Source organism: Hippocampus bargibanti, linkage group LG04 (assembly GCF_051943395.1).
Source record: "Hippocampus bargibanti isolate YZ-2025 linkage group LG04, ASM5194339v1, whole genome shotgun sequence".
Classification (NCBI taxonomy): domain Eukaryota; kingdom Metazoa; phylum Chordata; class Actinopteri; order Syngnathiformes; family Syngnathidae; genus Hippocampus; species Hippocampus bargibanti.
In genome coordinates, this window is record NC_142737.1 from 27255929 (window position 1) to 27275609 (window position 19681).

At 47.6% G+C, this 19681-nt stretch overlaps 1 protein-coding gene across 4 annotated transcripts in view; it reads right to left on the reverse strand.

Moving 5' to 3' along the window:
• The window catches only part of unc5db (unc-5 netrin receptor Db), a 255429-nt gene that overhangs the window by 29967 nt on the left and 205781 nt on the right, over window positions 1-19681 (reverse strand). For all 4 annotated transcript variants that reach the window (XM_088994976.1, XM_088994977.1, XM_088994975.1 and 1 more), the window contains one exon: window positions 8536-8707. In XM_088994976.1, coding sequence (XP_088851102.1) covers window positions 8536-8707 — 172 coding nt within the window. The remainder of the gene's footprint in view (window positions 1-8535; window positions 8708-19681) is intronic.

Consider the following 19681-nt stretch of genomic DNA (forward strand, 5'->3'; position numbering starts at 1 on the left):
GAGCTGGACAGCGAATTAATCGGCCCGTCCAGCTCCCAAACCGTGCGGGCCCTAGTGGACTCGGGGGCCGACGGGTGCATCATGGACCCCCAGCTGGCGGACTCGTTGGGCTGCCAGCTGATCGATCTCCACCCCTCTAAGGAGATGGTCGACCTGGACGGCAGACTGTTAGCCCGAGTCACCCACCTCACGGCCCCGCTCAAACTCCGGGTCGCGGGGAACCACGTCGAGCACCGCCAATCTTTAGTTATGCCCTCCCGGAATGCGCCGTTGGTATTGGGTCTCCCCTGGCTCAATACCCACGACCCGTCAATCTCCTGGGAGGGTCCCACCATTCAGGGCTGGAGCCCCTACTGCTACGCCAACTGCCTACGGTCGGCTACGGCAGGGCGAGACGCCTCCCGCGGTGGACTGCCTGAGGCCATCTGCCTCAAGGGCGTGCCACACTGCTACCACGACCTGCGGGAGGTGTTCAGCAAGGACAACGCCCAATCCCTGCCGCCCCACCGACCGTATGACTGTGCTATTGACTTGCAGCCAGGGGCTCCATTACCGGACTCCAGACTTTTCCACATCTCACAACCGGAACGGGAAGCCCTGAGCACTTACATAGACTCCTCCCTCGCGGCGGGACTCATTCGGCCGTCTCGGTCTCCGCTGGGCGCAGGGTTCTTCTTCATTGACAAGAAGGACGGAACCCTGCGTCCGTGTGTCGATTATCGGAGTCTGAACGACATCACCATCCGTAACAAATACCCCCTCCCCCTCATGGACTCAGCCTTCACGCCCCTTCAATCAGCAACCATTTTTTCCAAATTAGACCTCCGTAGCGCGTACCACTTGGTCCGCATCCGGGAGGGGGATGAATGGAAAACTGCATTTAAGACACCGTTAGGACATTTTGAATATCTGGTGATGCCGTTCGGACTCACGAACGCGCCCGCCGTCTTCCAAAATTTGATCAATGATGTGCTCAGGGACTTCCTCAATGTTTTTGTTTTTGTTTATCTTGATGATATTCTCATTTTTTCTCGTTCCGCAGAGGAGCACCGGCAACACGTCCGACGGGTCCTGGCGCGGCTCCTGCAAAACCGGCTCTATGTGAAGGCAGAGAAGTGTGAGTTCCATGTCCGCTCTCTGTCCTTCCTAGGGTTCATCGTGGAGCGGGGGCAGCTCAGGGCCGACCCCACTAAAACCAAAGCGGTGGTGGAATGGCCGATCCCAAAGACGCGGAAACAGCTTCAGCGATTTTTGGGGTTTGCCAACTTCTACCGCCGCTTCATACGCGGGTATAGTCAGAAGGCACTCCCCCTCACTAACCTCACGTCCACCAAGATTCCCTTCAGGTGGACGCCCGATGCTGAGGGGGCATTCAATCGCCTCCGTCTAGCCTTCACCAATCCCCCTGTTCTGCGTCATCCCGACCCGGATCTCCCGTTCACGGTCGAGGTTGACGCATCAGAGTCCGGAGTAGGGGCCGTCCTGTCCCAGCGCTCTCCCACAGACCAGAAGCTACGCCCATGCGCCTTCTTCTCCCGCCGGCTCAGCCCCGCTGAGGCCAACTACGACGTCGGCAACCGGGAACTGCTGGCGGTCGTCCTGGCCCTGCAGGAATGGAGACACTGGCTTGAGGGCGCGAAACACCCCTTCACCGTCTTCACTGACCATAAGAACCTGGCGGCCATCCGGTCGGCCAAGAGACTGAACTCCCGTCAGGCCCGATGGTCACTCTTCCTCACCCGTTTTAACTTTTCTCTCACCTACTGCCCAGGGTCACAGAACACCAAGCCCGATGCCCTATCCCGGATCCATGAGCCGGCAGAAAAGGAGGAGACCACCACCACCAACATTCTGCCGGCCCAGCGCATCCTGGGTGCCCTGAGGTGGGAGGTTGAGAGAAAAGTCCAGCAAGCCCAGGGGACGACCCCCATCCCCAGGGGCTGTCCGAAGGATTGCCTGTTTGCTCGTCTGGGGGCACACCTCCAGGATTGCCTGTCACCCGGGGGTCAACAGGACGATCCAACTCATCGCCCAACGATTCTGGTGGCCGGGGTTCCGGAGGGACATCACCCTCTTCGTGAAGGCCTGCCCGACCTGTGCCTGTGGGAAAGCCTCCCATCAGCCCCCGGCAGGACTCCTCTGGCCGCTACCGGTACCGTCTAGACCCTGGTCCCACATCTCCGTCGACTTCGTGACAGGCCTCCCCCCCTCCCGTGGCAAGACGGTCGTCCTTACTGTTGTGGACCGATTCTCCAAGTCGGCCCACTTCGTCCCGTTAACCAGGTTGCCGTCCGCCATCGAGACGGCTCAACTCCTGGTTAACCACGTCGTCCGTCTCCACGGGATTCCGACGGACATCGTGTCGGACCGGGGACCGCAGTTCGTGTCCAAGGTATGGAAACGTTTCTGTCGGTCCCTAGGGACGTCGGCGAGCCTGTCGTCTGGATACCATCCCCAGACCAACGGACAGACGGAGAGGAAGAACCAGGACCTGGAGGCGGCCCTCCGGTGCGTGTGCCTCCACAACCCGGCGTCGTGGGCCCTGCACCTACCCTGGGTGGAGTACGCCCACAACTCCCTGGTCTCCGCAGCCACAGGTCGGTCCCCATTTATGTCCGCCTGTGGCTATCAGCCGCCCTTGTTTCCCACTCAGCAGGGCCAGGTGGAGGTCCCGTCTATTGAACATCACCTCAGACGGGCCCACCGAGTCTGGAAGGAGACCAGGGACGCCCTGACACGCACCGCATCCCGGAACCAGCGGGTGGCGGACCGTCACCGGAGACAGGCACCCAACTACCAGGTCGGGCAGGAGGTGTGGCTGTCGACGAGGGACCTTAGGCTGGCAGGGTCTTCAGCCAAGCTGGGCCCACGCTTCACGGGTCCTTTCCCCATCGAGGCCATCCTCAGCCCAGTCTCGGTGAGGCTCCGGCTGCCACCCACCATGAGGATCCACCCCGTTTTTCATGTTTCCCTCCTCAAGCCAGTATATTCATAACTGGATGTGTAACAAGAAAGCATATTCTCCGAATCTGAAGCCATTGTTTGGATTCTCCAGCAATGCAAGACGTCTTGGCGTGACGTCACGAACTGTGGGCGGGACTTTCTGAAAATGCCCAATTCGCAGCTCATTTTTTTGCAGATTTTGGACACTTTAAGTCATTTTTATTGGTGTTTAGCATTTGACTAAAAATATCATACTGCATGTTTTGGGTATTTTAGATGCTATCAAACGTTTTTCTGATGTCAGTTAAAAAACAAAAAAGTGACGTCGGTTGTCCTTTAAATAACACACTGTTTTAACACACCACAACTGCCAGGGGCAAACTTATCGTATTCATTATTCTGACCTGTGTGTGGTTTGCTCAAACTAATTTGTCCAATTTACATTTACATTACAATCTGACAGAATTTTTCTCCTCATTATTTTCACTCCATTCCATAGTTGTCATCGTTCTGATGGTTCCAGATAAAAACCAAATAAACCCTAGAGACAATGAGGGTTTGCCTGTTATGGCTTTGTGGAATTAAATGTGACAGGACTAACGGAGAAAAATATGAAACTCAGTTTCACTTAGAGAAGTCAAAATATTCTGACATTTTGGGATAAAACACCTGCACATGGAAGACAAAGTTATTTTACATAAAGTGATGCTGAGTATGCATGTAAAATATCAGCTGAGTTGCAGAGATTGTCTGTGCACTGTGCGGATATATTGCAGGAAAACACAATATTGCTGGCAGCACATAAACAACCCTGCGCTTTTCCATCTGATTTACTGATGTCTAAATTCATTGTGCAGTATCTTTCTTGATCCACGAATCAATATTTTCCATGTCTAACAGCAACTTATGACCTCTTTTATAATTCCCTAAGCATTCCCACTGCTGAAAGACAGCAGCCATGCCTCTTCCTGCCAATTATCGGCTATAATTGTTTTTCATTTTACTCCTCCGATGACATTACCTTTTTGTGGCCTGATGTCGCCCTGTGGACACAGGGATCAGGAGCTAGGATCAATCGGATCTCACACAAAGCTTCAGCTTTTTCCGTTTGCACATAATTCACCGGTCACATGACCAGCTGCAGTTTTTATTGCAGGTAGCCTATCGTTCAGATCACCAAATATGTTGGAGCCTGTGCCAGCTGATGATGTGCCAGTCAATCGCGAGGCATATGAACAAATAACCATTCAAAGTCAGTTTCACACCAATGGGCAGTCTTGTTATGAACCTTAAAGGCATGTCAGCAGAAACTGTGCAAGCGCGTAAAAAAAAAAACTTTGCTGCTGTGAAATGTAAATTTCTCCACTGTGAGACTAATAAAGGCATATCCAATCCAATCCAATCCAATCCAATCCAAGAACAGTGTTGAGCATGTCGACCTCCCAGTGCAGAAGCTGTGAGTTCAATTTCAGCTGCAGCCTTACTATGTTCCAGTCCTCTGTAAAAGTGTCTCCAGCTCTTCCAGAATGCTGCTGCTCACCTCTGGTGTCCTGGTACTCATAAGAGGGAGCACATAATTGTTTTTCTGGCATCCCTTCACTGGCCCTCTATACATTTTAGAATTCTTTTCAAGATCCTATTATTTGTTTTCAAATCTTTCAAATCTCTCTAAATGTTCTCGTGCCATCTTACCTCTCTGAGCTCATCCGCCCGACACATCTTTTTGGTGTCTCAGGTCTGCTGACAAGACCGTATTGGAAGTACCAAAGACTAAACATGCTCAGAGGGGTCGGGTGTTTTCCGTTCCTGGTCGCTCTCTCTGGAATGACCTCCCACTGAATATTCAGCCAGCGCCCTCGCTGCTGATCTTTAAAACCCGCCTCAAACTGTACGTGTACTATTTGGTATTTGACTCAGCATGACTCAAACTTGGTCTTAGTTTTACTCTTTCTACTGTGTTTTCTTGCTTTATTGTCGTGTATACAATACGTCTGTGTAAGCTCTCAGTCGTACAGGAGTGGTCCATCGATGAAAAAGTTTCTTCAGCCGTCATCTGTACTTTTTTGAAAGAAGTACAGATGATGGCTGAAGAAACCTTTTCATCGATGTGTATGCAGTAGTTGGTCCATGTACAGCACTTTGCATACAGCTTTGGCTGTTTGAAAATACTGTACAATTGAGTTGAGTTTCTTGTTCTCTCCTTGCCTGTATGGGTTTTCTCCAGGTACTTCTCTTTCCTCCCACATTCCAAAAAACATGCATAGAAGGCTGATTGAACACGGCAATTTGTCCCTAGGTTAAGTGTGAGCGAGAATGGTTGTTTGTTTCTGTGTGCCCTCTGTGATTGGCTGCCAACTGGTTCAAGGTGTCCCCCGCCTACTGCCTGAAGACATTTGGGATAAGCTCCAGCACTCCCTTTGTGAAGAAAATGGATGGAGGGATGGATGGATTTACATGAAATAAGATTCATGCAGTCTTGTTTTTAACGATGATTTTATGATTTTATTAAATTATTACATTTTACTGAAAGCAACACCTGTCAGGTTTGATTCTGGAAGACTGTCATGATCTGGTTGGCGACCAACGGGTAGCGCTGTCAGCCCTGCCTGCTGCCTCGCAGGTGCTGGTTGTTACAATCAGTGACACACATTTGGGGTCGGGTCATTGTTTGTTGCATGCTTTGTCTGCAATTGCATGCATTGTATTCTGTGCATGTGTTTGTTTAACATTGGCGGACTTTTACACTTGGTTTTCTTTTGATACTTTTTTTCTGTTCAGATCATTTTGATTGTTGTACTAAATTCATCCTGTCTACTTGATAACTAATGTTAAGCAGATTCCTTACTTACAGACAGTGTATTGTCGGTGTTCAAATACCTGACAGGTCACTCGAAGGCGGAAGTAGTCGCCGAAACATGTCAGGTATTTGAACACCGACAATACACTGTCTGTAAGTAAGGAATCTGCTTAACATTAGATCATTTTGATGTTTTACATTTTGCTCCTGCTGACTTTATTTTAATACAATTTGTCAAACAACCTCTTGCTCCCTCCTGCCTGCTTTTTGGGATCCGCACCCGCCATCACCACCTTGCAAAACGTGACAAAGACATAACGGATACATCTTTTGTGTGAAAATAACATTTAAATATGGCTCAATGGAACTGACCTGTGTCCTGAAAGGTATTTTTTACAACTTCAGACACTTCATTGTCTGTGTGGACAGAGTATAGAACAAATGTGGGTGAGATTTAAGTTCAATACATGTTGGGTACTTACGGTGAGAGATGTGAAAGCCGAGAAAGAAATAGACACAGTGTCAAAACACAGCCAGACGGCCTGTATTAACGCTGTGGGGGGATTTGCCAAAGATTTCAAAATTGCGTAGTATGAAGATCAATATCTTTACACCCGCTGGACAGTGGCTCGGAGATTGTACATCTCTAAATTTGGCGATGTTGCCTCAGACTACTCATTTCAAGGTATCCGTGCCCCAAAGAACTGCTGCCTTCTCAAGGTCTGACCTGAGCAGCAGTTGATGAAAAATACATGTGGCCCATACATGATGAGGCACCATTTGAAAACATGCTGCTTTGCATCTTGGTTGTATATTTGTGAAAAACTTTTAAAATATGCCTTCAGCTGCTGGAGTGATTTACCAGTTGTATGGGCCACAAAACAGATGGACTTCATTGTCTCAAATAAACCCAACCAGATATCATTATGGTTGAGGGGTGTGCAAACATCAGCAGCTGTTTTTTTATTTGTGTTTGTCCTTTCAGGAAAAATACTTGCTTCTCAGAAACGTTGCACAGTGATGTGGCTTTGCAAGGACAATGACGTTGAAGGAAAGGAATAGTAGTACTATTATGTCAGCCCACTTCATTAATCTGCATTTATCTTGTCTGCATGTGTCATGCGGAAGGTTCACAATCAAACGAGCGAAACTATGGCTCACGAGCCATATATGGCTCTTTTGATGATTGCATCTGACTCGCCGATAAAAACTAAATACATATTCTCGCATTTTCGCTGTTCATTTCCTGTTTGGGTAGCAGTTGGTGGAAAGCTCAATTTTGATTGAATGATACTGACCTAGGTGGCCGTTGATGTCAAAACAGGTAAATGCCCCTTTTAAATAAGCCTGACGAGTAAAAAAAAGGACGAGTATCGTACACTTTAGGTTGAATGGACCGAAGGATTCGCCTTTGTGGAGAGAAACACTTCTGCCGTTATTCTAATTTGCAATCAAACAATATCATAAATGAAACAGTGGAAAATCAGTGGCACTTTGACAAGCCCCATGCTAACGTTAGCATCAATATACAGTAAAGTCTCGTTATATCGATATCGGTTATATCGATAGTACTGCTTAGTACGATACTGTATAGTGCCACTTAGCAGTTTTTTTGACGACGATACTAGTGCAGCGTGTTCTACCGGAAACAAATTCCTTGTGTGTTCTACATACTTGGCAATAAAGATGATTCTGATTCTGATTCTATGAACGCAAGGAGAAAATGTACATGCCGCAGGATCGGATATATCGATAGTCCGGTTATATCGATATTTTTTCCGACTCCAGAGAATATCGGTATAACGAGACTTTACTGTACTTCTGTGAGAGACAGCAGAAAGCAAGCGTGTAAGGTAATAAGCAGTGTGCAAGTTCGCTAGCAGTAACGTTGCCTATGGACCAAGCCAGTTGACTTTCATTCTAATCATTTGGCTGGATTTTTTACCAATCATGAGGAACGGAAAAGTATTCATATTAATGGTGAGTATTATCACAGTTATCAAGTTATTTTAAAATAATACATTCTGACATTTTGTGGAAACTATGTGCGTGTGTGTTTGTGTGTCTGTGTGTGGCTCTCACTGAAAAACATTTCTAAATATTTCACTTCTATGGCTCTGCTAGTGGCGGCCCGGTAGTCGAGTGGCCCACGTGGGTTTTCTCTGGTTTCCTCCCACATTACAAAAACATGGCAGGCAGATTTAACACTCCAAATTGCCTCTAGGTGTGAGTGTTACAGTGACTGATGTATGTCATTGTGTGCCCTGCGATTGGATGGCAACCAATTCAGGGTGTCCCCTGCCTTGTGCCCGAAGACAGCTGGGATAGTCTCCAGCACCCCCGTGACACGAATGAGGAATAAGCAGTACGGACAATGGATGGATGGCTCTCTTAGTCAAAAAGGTTTCCGACCCCTGCTCCCCTGCTCCAGACGGAGCTAAATAAATAATAACAGACCCTGTCCACATTTCTTTTGTTTCGTGATAACAGATCATAACATTTTGTTTCGAATTTATGACAACAGGCATTGTCAATGGAAAAAAAGTACAACCCTTTCACACTTTAAAAAATTCAAGTGTAATAAATGGCACAAAAACATTTTAAAAGGATATGGATAGATGACTCTATATGTATTGACTTTTTCGGGAGAGGTGGTTTTGAAAGTCACCTCTGCAGTGGATAGGCAGATTACACAGATATCCATCAACAAAATGAACAATTTAAACATAGCAAAAAAAGTAGAGCAAAATGTCATTTATACTTTACTTTTGGACAGGTTTTCCTGCTGCTCTTACCTCCCATTTACTGCCCTGAGTTCTCCTCTTGAGCTGGATGTTCCAGTTCTCAGAGTCCACCTCGGCACAGTGAGCCATGGTCATTGCCACTGGGCAGGATAGGTCCAGACTGGGAGGACCATACATCACCTCTGGGCTCAGGAGGATTTCACAGCCTTCTAGTGAATTGACACTAAACACAGTGCAACAAAGTGGGTCAGTTTTCGGAATACGAAATAACCAAAGAAAGAAAGACAGAAAGTAATTGTCCCACAGAGTAAAGTATCCTTTAAACTTTAAAGGACAAGGTCGTCGGTTCGCGACCCGGTCTGGCCTCCCTGTGTGGAGTTTGCGTGTTCTCCGCAGGCCCACGTGGGTTTTCTCCGGTTTCTTCCCACATTACAAAAACATGGCAGGCAGATTGAACACTCCAAATTGTCCTTAGGTGTGAGTGGAAGAGTGACTGTTGTTTGTCTCTGTGTGCCCTGCGATTGGCTGGCAACCAATTCAGGGTTTCTCCCGCCTCGTGCCTGAATACAGCTGAGATAGGCTCCAGCACCCCGTGCGACCCTAGTGAGGAATAAGCGGTACGGAAAATGGATGGATGGATAAATGAGGAATAATTGAACATGACAGGTTTCTGGCATTGTTATAAATGCATCTCGCCAAGATAACTACAAGGAGAATGTAAAAAGCATTTACTGCATCTTAAAAATCCTTTATGCTGTCCCAAAGTGCAAAACCATCATTCTCTGTGCAAAACTAGTTCACGGGATATGTTTATAGGCTTGTGAGGGGTGGAGACATAGCTTTAATAGAGTAATTTGTAACAACTGAAATTAAGCATTTGCGATCGTCCCTGATGAGTCTTTCCTATCATTGTGGGGTAATTTTGACCAACTCTGCCTCCCAGAATTGTTTTATCCAGAGGTTCGTATTTTGACTGGGACAATGAAAAACCTCTGTTTTGATCAGCGTTTTTTGAATCCCCAAAATGATTTGGTTCAGTTCAGGACCTGACAAAATTAAGCTCTGCACAAAAGTGAAATATTATCCATCTGTCCGTCCGTCCCTTCCTATCCGTCAGTCAGTCAGTCAGTCAGTCAGTCAGTCAGTCAGTCAGTCCGTCAGTCAGTCCGCCGTCAGTGAGTCAGTCAGTCTGTCCATCTATCTATCTATCTATCTATCTATCTATCTATCTATCTATCTATCTATCTATCTATCTATCTATCTATCTATCTATCTATCTATCTATCTATCTATCTATCTGCCTATGTGTATCTATCTGCCTATGTGTCTATCTATCAATGCGTCTGTCCCGCCGACCGTCCTTCCTCAGTCAATGTGTTCAATGTTATTTTGGGGTGACCACTCTGTTCCAAACCTCCAATGCCATGCATTCAGACACACACCCCCCACACACACCCACACACACACACACACACACACACGCACACACACACACGCACGCACGCACGCACACGCACACACACACACACACACACACACACACACACACACACACACACACACACACACACACACACACACACACACACACACACACACACTCACACACAAATATATTAATAAGAGAAGCTTATGCAAACAGGTGGGCTGCAAACAAAACATGCCTTCAGGCTTCACTCCTTGCAAGCGCAAATGTTCACTCTCTAGCATTTATTGCTGCATCGCCAAGCTGTTTTTGTTCCTTCTCTTTTTTCAGCCGAGGTGAAAAAGTCACAGTGATTTGCTGGTGAGTTGGAGTGTGTTCATTAAAAAAGGCTTAGAACAAACATGGTTTTTTTAGTCTGGGCACAACATTTGGGTATAATAATAAACATCACTACATTACTTATCAAGACAAGGGGATATATTGCTTCAATATACAGAAGCTTTCAAAGATCAATTCAATCATTGTTTTGTTTCGGGGAAGTTCAAATAAAATACTTGGACACGAAATGGTCAAATCATTTAAGGATATAATTCTTCTGCTACAACAAAGTTGGAATTGACTCTGTTTGATGAACAAAATTCACATATAGTAATGAATATTTCAATTTTGGCGTATTTTAATATTAAAAATGTTATCATAGAAGACATGATGAATGTTTCTGATGTTGTGAATGTACCTTGAATGTACTATATTGCTTGTGTAACAAGCTTATAGGGTATGGGTTTCCATCTCGAGTGCTTGAGGGTTCCCGTGGAACATCTTTTACATGTCTCCCTCCTCAAAACATCATTATCAGGATCTCGCAGCATGCCAATGAACTGATCATTTGAATCAGGTGTAGACGGGAGAGACATCTAAAACAGTGCGGACAGAAGCCTTTGAGCACTAGACGACCAGAATTAGACACCCCTGGTGTAGCTGTTTGATGACACCCTGGTTGTAGTTTACTGTCAAATGCCAAAATGCACAGGAACAATCAGGATTTGTTTTCAGGGTTTCTTACAATGGCTGTTACTTAATATGTCTTTTTTTTAACATTCTTAAAAAAAGTACTGTATTTCGTCGTTGTCCTTTCAATTGACATTCAACATTTTCAGGGACAGAGGTTATTACCGTGTACTGCTTATCATGTTATCAGGTTACAGGCTGCATGGAAGGGTTACAATTGAGTTTTCAAGGATTCCAGGAATTGTATTTTTCAAATTTCATGGAGACAAAGATTCAAGGACAACTCACACATGCCCGGGGAGAACATGCAAACTCCACATAGGGAGGTCGGAGCTGGAATTTAACCCAGTTCCTCTACACCAGGGGTGTCAAACTCATTTCGCATCGCGGGCCACATACGGCCTAGGGAGATGTCAAGTGGGCCGGACCATTAAAATTATACCATACTCTGCTAAAAATAGTAAAAATATCATGCATTTCCTTTGTTTTGGTGTAAAGAAGCACAAGAACATTAGGAAAATATTTACATTTAATGAACTATCCTTTTACAAAACATTTCATGAAACACCTTATATTTCCTTAGACAAATGTGCAATTAACTTTTATCATTCACAAATATGCATTGCAACTGATCCCACTGATTGTACAAAGGCACAAAACTTTAATTGGCACTGAAAAATATAGTCATGCACTTTAAGATTAAATGTGACTTTTAAAGAAAGGGAATTTTTAAACCACTTACACATACGCATATAAAATCTAAATGTAATCCCTGCGTACACCTTACAAACTAAGGAGAGTGAGAGTTTAAATGTGTAATGAAGAAAGTGTTCACCTGTCCTGTAAATCTGTAAACTTCGTACATGGAACATACATACACATATAATACATACTTAAAATTTATGGAGTTGTATGAACAGTAGAATTCCATCACAGAACTTTTGTTTTGAAGCTGCTGACTAACATTAAAGTGTGGTATGGCAGGCTGTGGGTAATGTTACTGTCGCTGAGAAGTTTGTCAAACTGACGATGGTTCAGACCTCTAGACCGGATGAAATTTACAGTGTGAACAACCACCTCCATGACGTACGTGGTCCATTTTAAGCGACTCGCAACACAATGCCTCCTGATGCAAAATACGGTGAAATGTCCAGAAACGACCTCTTCCATTAAGGGCTTGTACTTTGTCTTTGAACTTTGTCGTGACACCTGCTTTCTTTCCGACCATGGATGGCGTGCCGTCTGTAGCCAGGCTGACAGCGCGGGACCGGTCCACTCCAACTCTGTCCAATACAGCAACGACAGAGCCGAAAATGTCCTCGGCTGTTGTGGTGTCCATCATTGGCACCAACTCAAGAAACTCTTCAGTAACAGTCAATGTCTCATCAACTCCTCGAATAAATATGGCCAGTTGGGCGACATCTGTGATGTCAGTGCTCTCGTCAATTGCCACGGAAAATGCAATAAATCCTCTCTGCTATAGTATTCCTCGTCAGGATAATATTGGCAAAAGCTTGTCGCTTCTCGGAACATACAAGTTCAGCCACCTTCATCACGCATCGAAAATGCGTGATGAAGCGTGAATGTAACAAAGTCACCGTCGAAATATGGCTTCGATGCTAATGCTATTTCGCTAGCAACGAGGTAGCTGGCTTTTACCGCTGCTTCACTGACTTCTCGGCTCCGGATGAAAGTTGACTGTTGTTTCCTCAGACCCGCCAGCAATTCGTTAATCTTTTCTCTTCTCAGTTGTCCTTGCAACCCGTCATACTTTTCGCCGTGATGAGTCTCGTAGTGGCGTCGAATATTATATTCCTTCAATACCGAAACTTGTTGCAAACACACCAAGCGCAAAGGTTTTCCATGCATCTCTGTAAATAAATAGGACGTGGTCCATTTTTCTTTGAAAATTCTACACTCCTTATCTACTTTTCTCTGTTTAGATAACAACATTTTGGCTAATGAGGGTGTAGCGGAGAGGTAGAGACCAAGGTATTAACAACGTCGTAACAAGCAGCAGATGGCGCATTGACACCGTCTGCTGTTTTCAGTCTGTCTCAGTGATGCAGCGTGTCTTCTACTCTGATGGAACAAGTGCGCCCCTTAGAGGATAATCCATGAATTGCAGTGAATTAAAAATATCAATTCCATGTCTTTTATGCATTTTTCCACTTTCAAATTATCCTGCGGGCCTGATTGAACCTCCTTGGGGGCCGGCCCGCGGGCCGTATGTTTGACATCACTGCTCTACACTATGAGGTCGACACGCTCACCACTATTTACTGGGCCCCCTTGTGAAAATATCTGATGATAAAATAAAGTTTCCCTCAATGTTACAATGAGATTGCGGTAATGCTTATCCAATGTGACAATGTTTGCAAGGATGCAATGCACCAAAGCTGTGGATGTATCAGAGTGAATCATCATGAGGAATGGAATTTCATGTGCTATTTGCAAGGTCATTTTGAACTTGACAAAAGGGATGATTCAAATAGTGTTCAAGATTAAACCACTCGATGTACAGGGATGAATGGGCACACGGCAAATATTATACTTGAAGTCATTGAGTAAATAGTAAATACAGAATCAATCAATTAATCAATCAATCAATCAATCAATCAATCAATCAATCAATCAATCAATCAATCAATCAATCAATCAATCAATCAATTTTAATTACTGTAATTTCAATCAAAATAATTGTGATAGTTGTTTTCTTGAATCATCCAGCCATTATACTTAGTCAAAACATTCTTAATTACAACGTGAAGACAGGAACAACCGGCTGTTAATCAATAAACTTCATCATTCAATTAATGCAGTGTACGGATATGACTAGACTGTTTCTTTCGTGTTCAGTTCGAGGATGTCCCAAAATATGCAACCTCATTTTGGCAAATCTTGTTCAAATAACCTCAAAATTGTTGAGAAACAGAACAATATTTTTCATTTGATGTTTTATTTAAACCGGTCTCTCCATTTCACTGCTCATATTGGCAGAGAATCACTTCTGCATCTTACCACATTCATGCTATAGTGTGTTTCACATGAGCTTCACAAAAGAATTATTGAGTGGTGTGTCACAGGCAGTGCACATATTGAACAGGAATGAAATTGGTCCCAGAAAAAACATACAATGTTCATGAACTGCACTGCTATATTTCAATGAGCCAGACTTTGTAAACTTTAAGATGGGAAGATACGATCCACAACGGTTGTATGTCTGTGACACATTCTTCCAGGTTTTTCTTTTTGAACCAAACTTTTTGTCCTTCTTCATTCTCGAGAGCACGCTGAACCGCCACGTCCCATAGAGTGTCACAACTTGTCGTTTGAGTGAATGCAAGATATATACATGACATGCTGACTACATATGTTATATCCCAGGGGTGTCCAAAGTCGGTCCACAAGGGCCGATGTCCTGCTTGTTTTCCACCTCTCCCTGGAGCAACGCACCTGATTCAAATAATCAGGACCGTTTTGATGCTGCTTCAGAGCTGGCTGATGAGCTGATCATTTGAATCAGGTGTGTTGTAGCCGGATCAGATGGAAAACAGGCAGGATAGTGGCCCTCCAGTCCTGGAGCTGAACATGTCTGGTATATACCCTTTCTGAAACCATTGCAACAGCTTATTTGATCACAATACAATAATGTATTTGTTTTCTAAATCATATAGTTGCCAATAGAATACGTTTGTGTAAGCTCTCAGTCGTACAATTTTACTAAATTCACTAAATCCGGTTATATGAGGCACCACAGCAAAACCAATTTTTTTTTACATTTGTACAGATGACGGCTGAAGAAACCTTCTCATCGATTGCCAATAGAATCTTTAAAATCTTCCATGACTACTACGAGAAGTACTACTACTAATAAAACCTTATGTATTGACCAGAGAACCACTTTCATGTTCTCCCATTTCCTACAATATGCTTATCTTCAGTGTACCAAAAATTGCATCCCTTCAGAAAGCTAAGTCTGTTTTCCTGTGTGGCCTTGCAGTCTTTGTTCACACTGCCAAATCATAATGCTCCTCTTTGCAGTCCACTATTTTAGTTTTCCCGGCTATCGCAACAGCAGTTTTGGACGACACCGAATTCATGGTCCAACAGCAAACAGTGTTGAGTCTGACCATACAATACTACAATACTATACATACTGCAATGGACAATTACCTGTGAGGCACACACTCTTCCTGTAACTTTTATTTATTTTAACTTTTATTTTCTTGATTTGCACAAGTTAAATGCATCCACTCATGAAATGCTTTCTAACACCCAACTACTCGGTCCTAATTCACATGACATGATTTGTTTTTGCTCAAGAAGCCAAGTTGATGCACTCGGCTATGTGAGCAAACTGAGTTGTGTGTGACAGCATTTCATGAGTACATACAAATCCATTTGTATTTTAACACGAATGTTTCAGTTGTTCATGTCAGATGATTTCACTTCTTTCTTCAATATACTCCTTTTACTGTTGAAATAGGAGACCTTCCATTTTGTTCAAATGAAGCTCACCTCTTCAGACGAGGTCACCTCCCCAATGTATGCCCAACAGTGTGCATAAAATCTCTATTGAGGAGTTACAGGTGTCAGTGATGTCACGGCAATCGAGGCTAGAAGGCAGGACTCGAGTGATGAAGGAAGGTGGGAAGGTTTGGATCCGAAATACACGGCGAAAAAAAAGTCTTTACTGAGACACGCATGCAAAATAATAAACAGGGGCAGGTAAGTGACGGCAACTAACAATGACAGACCTGACGGCAAGGTAGTCGCGAGGGTAGCTTCCGGAATTCTCCCACGGAGACGGTAATGTGTGATCGGCATATATAGTCAGAAGGCACAATCAGTAAATGACAAACAGCAGTGGGAGCCCAGGTGAGTGATGATGGGAGGGGCCGTCTCCAGGGAGCAGCAGAGGAGGTGACGGGAGGGGCGAGGCGCGCCCAGGACGGCGACGAGATGTGACAGTGCCCCCCCCCTCAACGGACACCTCTTGGCGGCCCACCAGGTTTGGATGGGTGAGCCGCATGGAACGCCCGGGTGAGAGATGGGTCGAGGATCCAGGAACGTGGGACCCACTGATGTTCCTCCGGTCCATAGCCCTCCCAGTCGACCAGGTACTGCACTCCCCTGCCCATGCGCCTGGAGTCCAGTATCTCCCGCACGGTGTACACCGGTCCGTCGTCCAACATTCGGGGGTGGGGGGGGCGGGGGGCGTGGGGGCTAAGGAGCTGGTTTCCACTGGCTTGAGGAGGGAAACGTGGAATACGGGATGGATCCGCATGGTGGGTGGCAGCCGGAGCCTCACCGAGACCGGGCTGAGGATGGCCTCGATGGGGAAGGGACCCGTGAAGTGTGGCAGTTTGGCTGAAGTCTCCGCTAGCCAAAGGTCCCTCGTGGACAGCCACACCTCCTGCCCGACCTGGTACCTGGGTGTCTGTCGGCGACGACCGTCCGCGACCAGCTGGTTCCGGGACGCCGTGCGTGACAGGGCGGCCCTGGTCTCCTTCCAGACTCGGTGGGCCCGTCTGAGGTGATGTTCGATCGACGGGACCTCTACCTGGCCCTCCTGGGTGGGAAACAGAGGCGGCTGATAGCCACAGGCGGACATGAATGGGGACCGACCTGTGGCTGTGGAGACCAGGGAGTTGTGGGCGAACTCCACCCAGGGTAAGTGGAGGGCCCACGACGCAGGACTGTGGAGGCACACGCACCGGAGGGCTGCCCCCAGGTCCTGGTTCTTCCTCTCCGTCTGTCCGTTGGTCTGGGGATGGTATCCAGACGACAGGCTCGCCGACGCCCCTAGGGACCGACAGAAACGCTTCCATACCTTGGACACGAACTGCGGTCCCCGGTCCAACACAATGTTCGTCGGAATCCCGTGGAGACGGACGGCGTGGTCAACCAGGAGTTGAGCCGTCTCGATGGCGGACGGCAACCTGGTTAACAGGACGAAGTGGGCCGACTTGGAGAATCGGTCCACTACGGTGAGTACGACCGTCTTGCCACGGGAGGGGGGGAGGCCTGTCAGGAAGTCGACGGAGATGTGGGACCAGGGTCTGGATGGTACTGGTAGTGGCTGGACGAGTCCTGCCGGGGGCTTGTGGGAGGCTTTCCCACGGGCGCAGGCCAGGCAGGCCTTCACGAAGAGGGTGATGTCCCTCCTGAACCCCGGCACCAGAACCGTTGGGCGATGAGTTGGATCGTCCTGTTGACCCCCGGGTGACAGGCTATCTTGGAGGTGTGCCCCCAGATGAGCACCTCAGTGCGTAGAGGAGGGGGGACGAACAGGCGATCTGCGGGGCAGCCCCTGGGGATGGGGTCCGTCCCCTGGGCTAGCTGAATTTTCCTCTCAACCTCCCACCGCAGGGCGCCCAGGATGCGTTGGGCCGACAGGATGTTGGCGGTGATCTTCTCCCTTTCTGCCGGCTCATGAATGCGGGATAGGGCATCAGGCTTTGTGTTCTGTGACCCTGGGCAGTAGGTGAGAGCAAAGTTGAAACGGGTGAGGAAGAGTGACCATCGGGCCTGTCGTGAGTTTAGTCTCTTGGCAGACCGGATGGCCGCCAGGTTCTTATGATCCGTGTCGACGGTGAAGGGGTGTTTTGCTCCCTCAAGCCAGTGTCTCCATTCCTGCAGAGCCAGGACGACCGCCAGCAGTTCCCGGTTGACGACGTCATAGTTGGCTTCGGCGGGGCTGAGCCGGCGGGAGAAGAAGGCGCATGGGCGTAGCTTCTGGTCAGTGGGAGAGCGCTGGGACAGGACGGCCCCTACTCCGGACTCGGATGCGTCAACCTCGACCGTGAACGAGCGGAGTCCATGAGGGGGAGAGGGTATTTGTTACGTATGCTGATGTCGTTCAGACCCCGGTAGTCGACACACGGGCGCAGGGATCCGTCTTTCTTATCAATAATGAAGAACCCTGCGCCCTGCGCCCAGGTTCGGGGGATCCTTCCAGGCGCTGCACTTGCTCGCTGCCGCGTGTAGTGGTCCTTAGCCGTGTGCCGGGCTCGTTGGACCGCTGGCAGCCCTGTTCCCTCCGCCGCTACCCCAGACGGAGGTCCAGATCGATGACGGCGTCCACCAGGTCGTCGAAGGTGGTGCCGGTGTCGTGGGTGGTAGACTCATCCTTGAGTGCGGCGCTCAGTCCGCGACGAAACACCCCCCTTAGTGCTCGGTTGTCGTACCCGCTGCCAGCGGCCTGGATCCGGAAGGCGACGGAGTACTCAGCCGCGGAGCGGGATCTCTGGACACAGTCGTGGAGCCGCCCCTCGGTTTGACCTCCGTCACCGGATGATGGAAGACCCGGCGAAGCTCTGCCACGAAGTCCGGGTACGACACACGCAGCTCCGGTCGGGACTCCCGGACGGCCAGCACCCAGGTCTCAGCGATCCCCGTGAGTAGGCTGGTGATGAACGCTACCTTGACCTCGTCGCTATCGTAGGTGTGGGGTTGTTGTTCGAAGACGAGCGTGCATTGCTTGGTTTGGCCTGCGTAGCGGGAGGGGTGGGGTAGCTGAATCTCGCGTCTGCCCGGGGGGGGGGGGGGGGGGGGGGTGTCGTATGAGAGGCAATGCGTGTCTCGATTGACTCAACGCATTGAGCCAGCGTGGTGGTAATTTGGCGGACTTCCGCTTGTGCCAGCTGGTTCGAACGCTCTGCCTGCATGGTAAGGGCGGCGATGAATCTGTCTTCGCCGGCGGGATCCATGGGTGGTCGGAGAATTATGTCACGGCACCCGAGGCTAGAAGGCAGGACTCGAGTGACGAAGGAAGGTGGGAAGGTTTTGATCCGAAATACAGGGCGAGACAGACCAACTAACAATGACAGACCTGACGGCAAGGTAGTCGCGAGGGTAGCTTCCGGAATTCTCCGACGGAGACGGTAATGTGCGATCGGCATATACTATAGTCAGTAAATGACAAACAGCTGTGGGAGCCCAGGTGAGTGATGATGGGAGGGGCCGTCTCCAGGGAGCAGCGGAGGAGGTGACGGGAGGGGCGGGGCATGCCCAGGACGGCGACGAGATGTGACAAGTGAAGAGCATCCGAGCCATGTCAACTTCAACAACAGCAGCCAACCATTTTAACTACAGGTGCAGACACGCTGGAAATTCATATCGTATTGCTCTTCATCTGCTGACCCGCCATATAGGACACTATCACCTGACTCAAAGTGAAAGAGTGGAACCTCTGTGTACACATTTTATAAAGTTTTTGGGGCGAATGCTCTTGTGACAGAAGCTAAATGTGACTAACCGTACTGCTGTGTATGTGTGTGCGTGTGTGTGTGCGTGCGTATGTGTGATTGAGTGTGTGTGGAGGGGGCAGGGGTGTTGTAAATATAATGACTATATTGCTTTTATTTATGTATTTCACTTTCACGTGAGCCAAATAAAACTGTTGATGTTTATGAGTGCATTTCAATTGTGTACCTGTATATGAACGTGTCACAGTGCCCTACTGGTTAGCACATTCACCAATAAAGTGAAAGGTACAGACTTCCATTTCTGTGTGGGCTTTGCCTGTTCTCCTTGTGCCGGGTGGGTTTTCTTCCGGGTTCTCCAGTTTCATCCCACATTCCAACAAATATTAATGTGAGGTTAATTGAGGACTCAAAATTGTATGCCTGGGTGGTCTTTGTATTCCTTGATATGCCAGAGTGTTCATGGATGGGCTCCAGCACACCTTTCGAACCTTGTGAGGATAAGTAGCTTGGATAATGGACACACGAAAATGTTAGCAAAAAAAAAAGACAC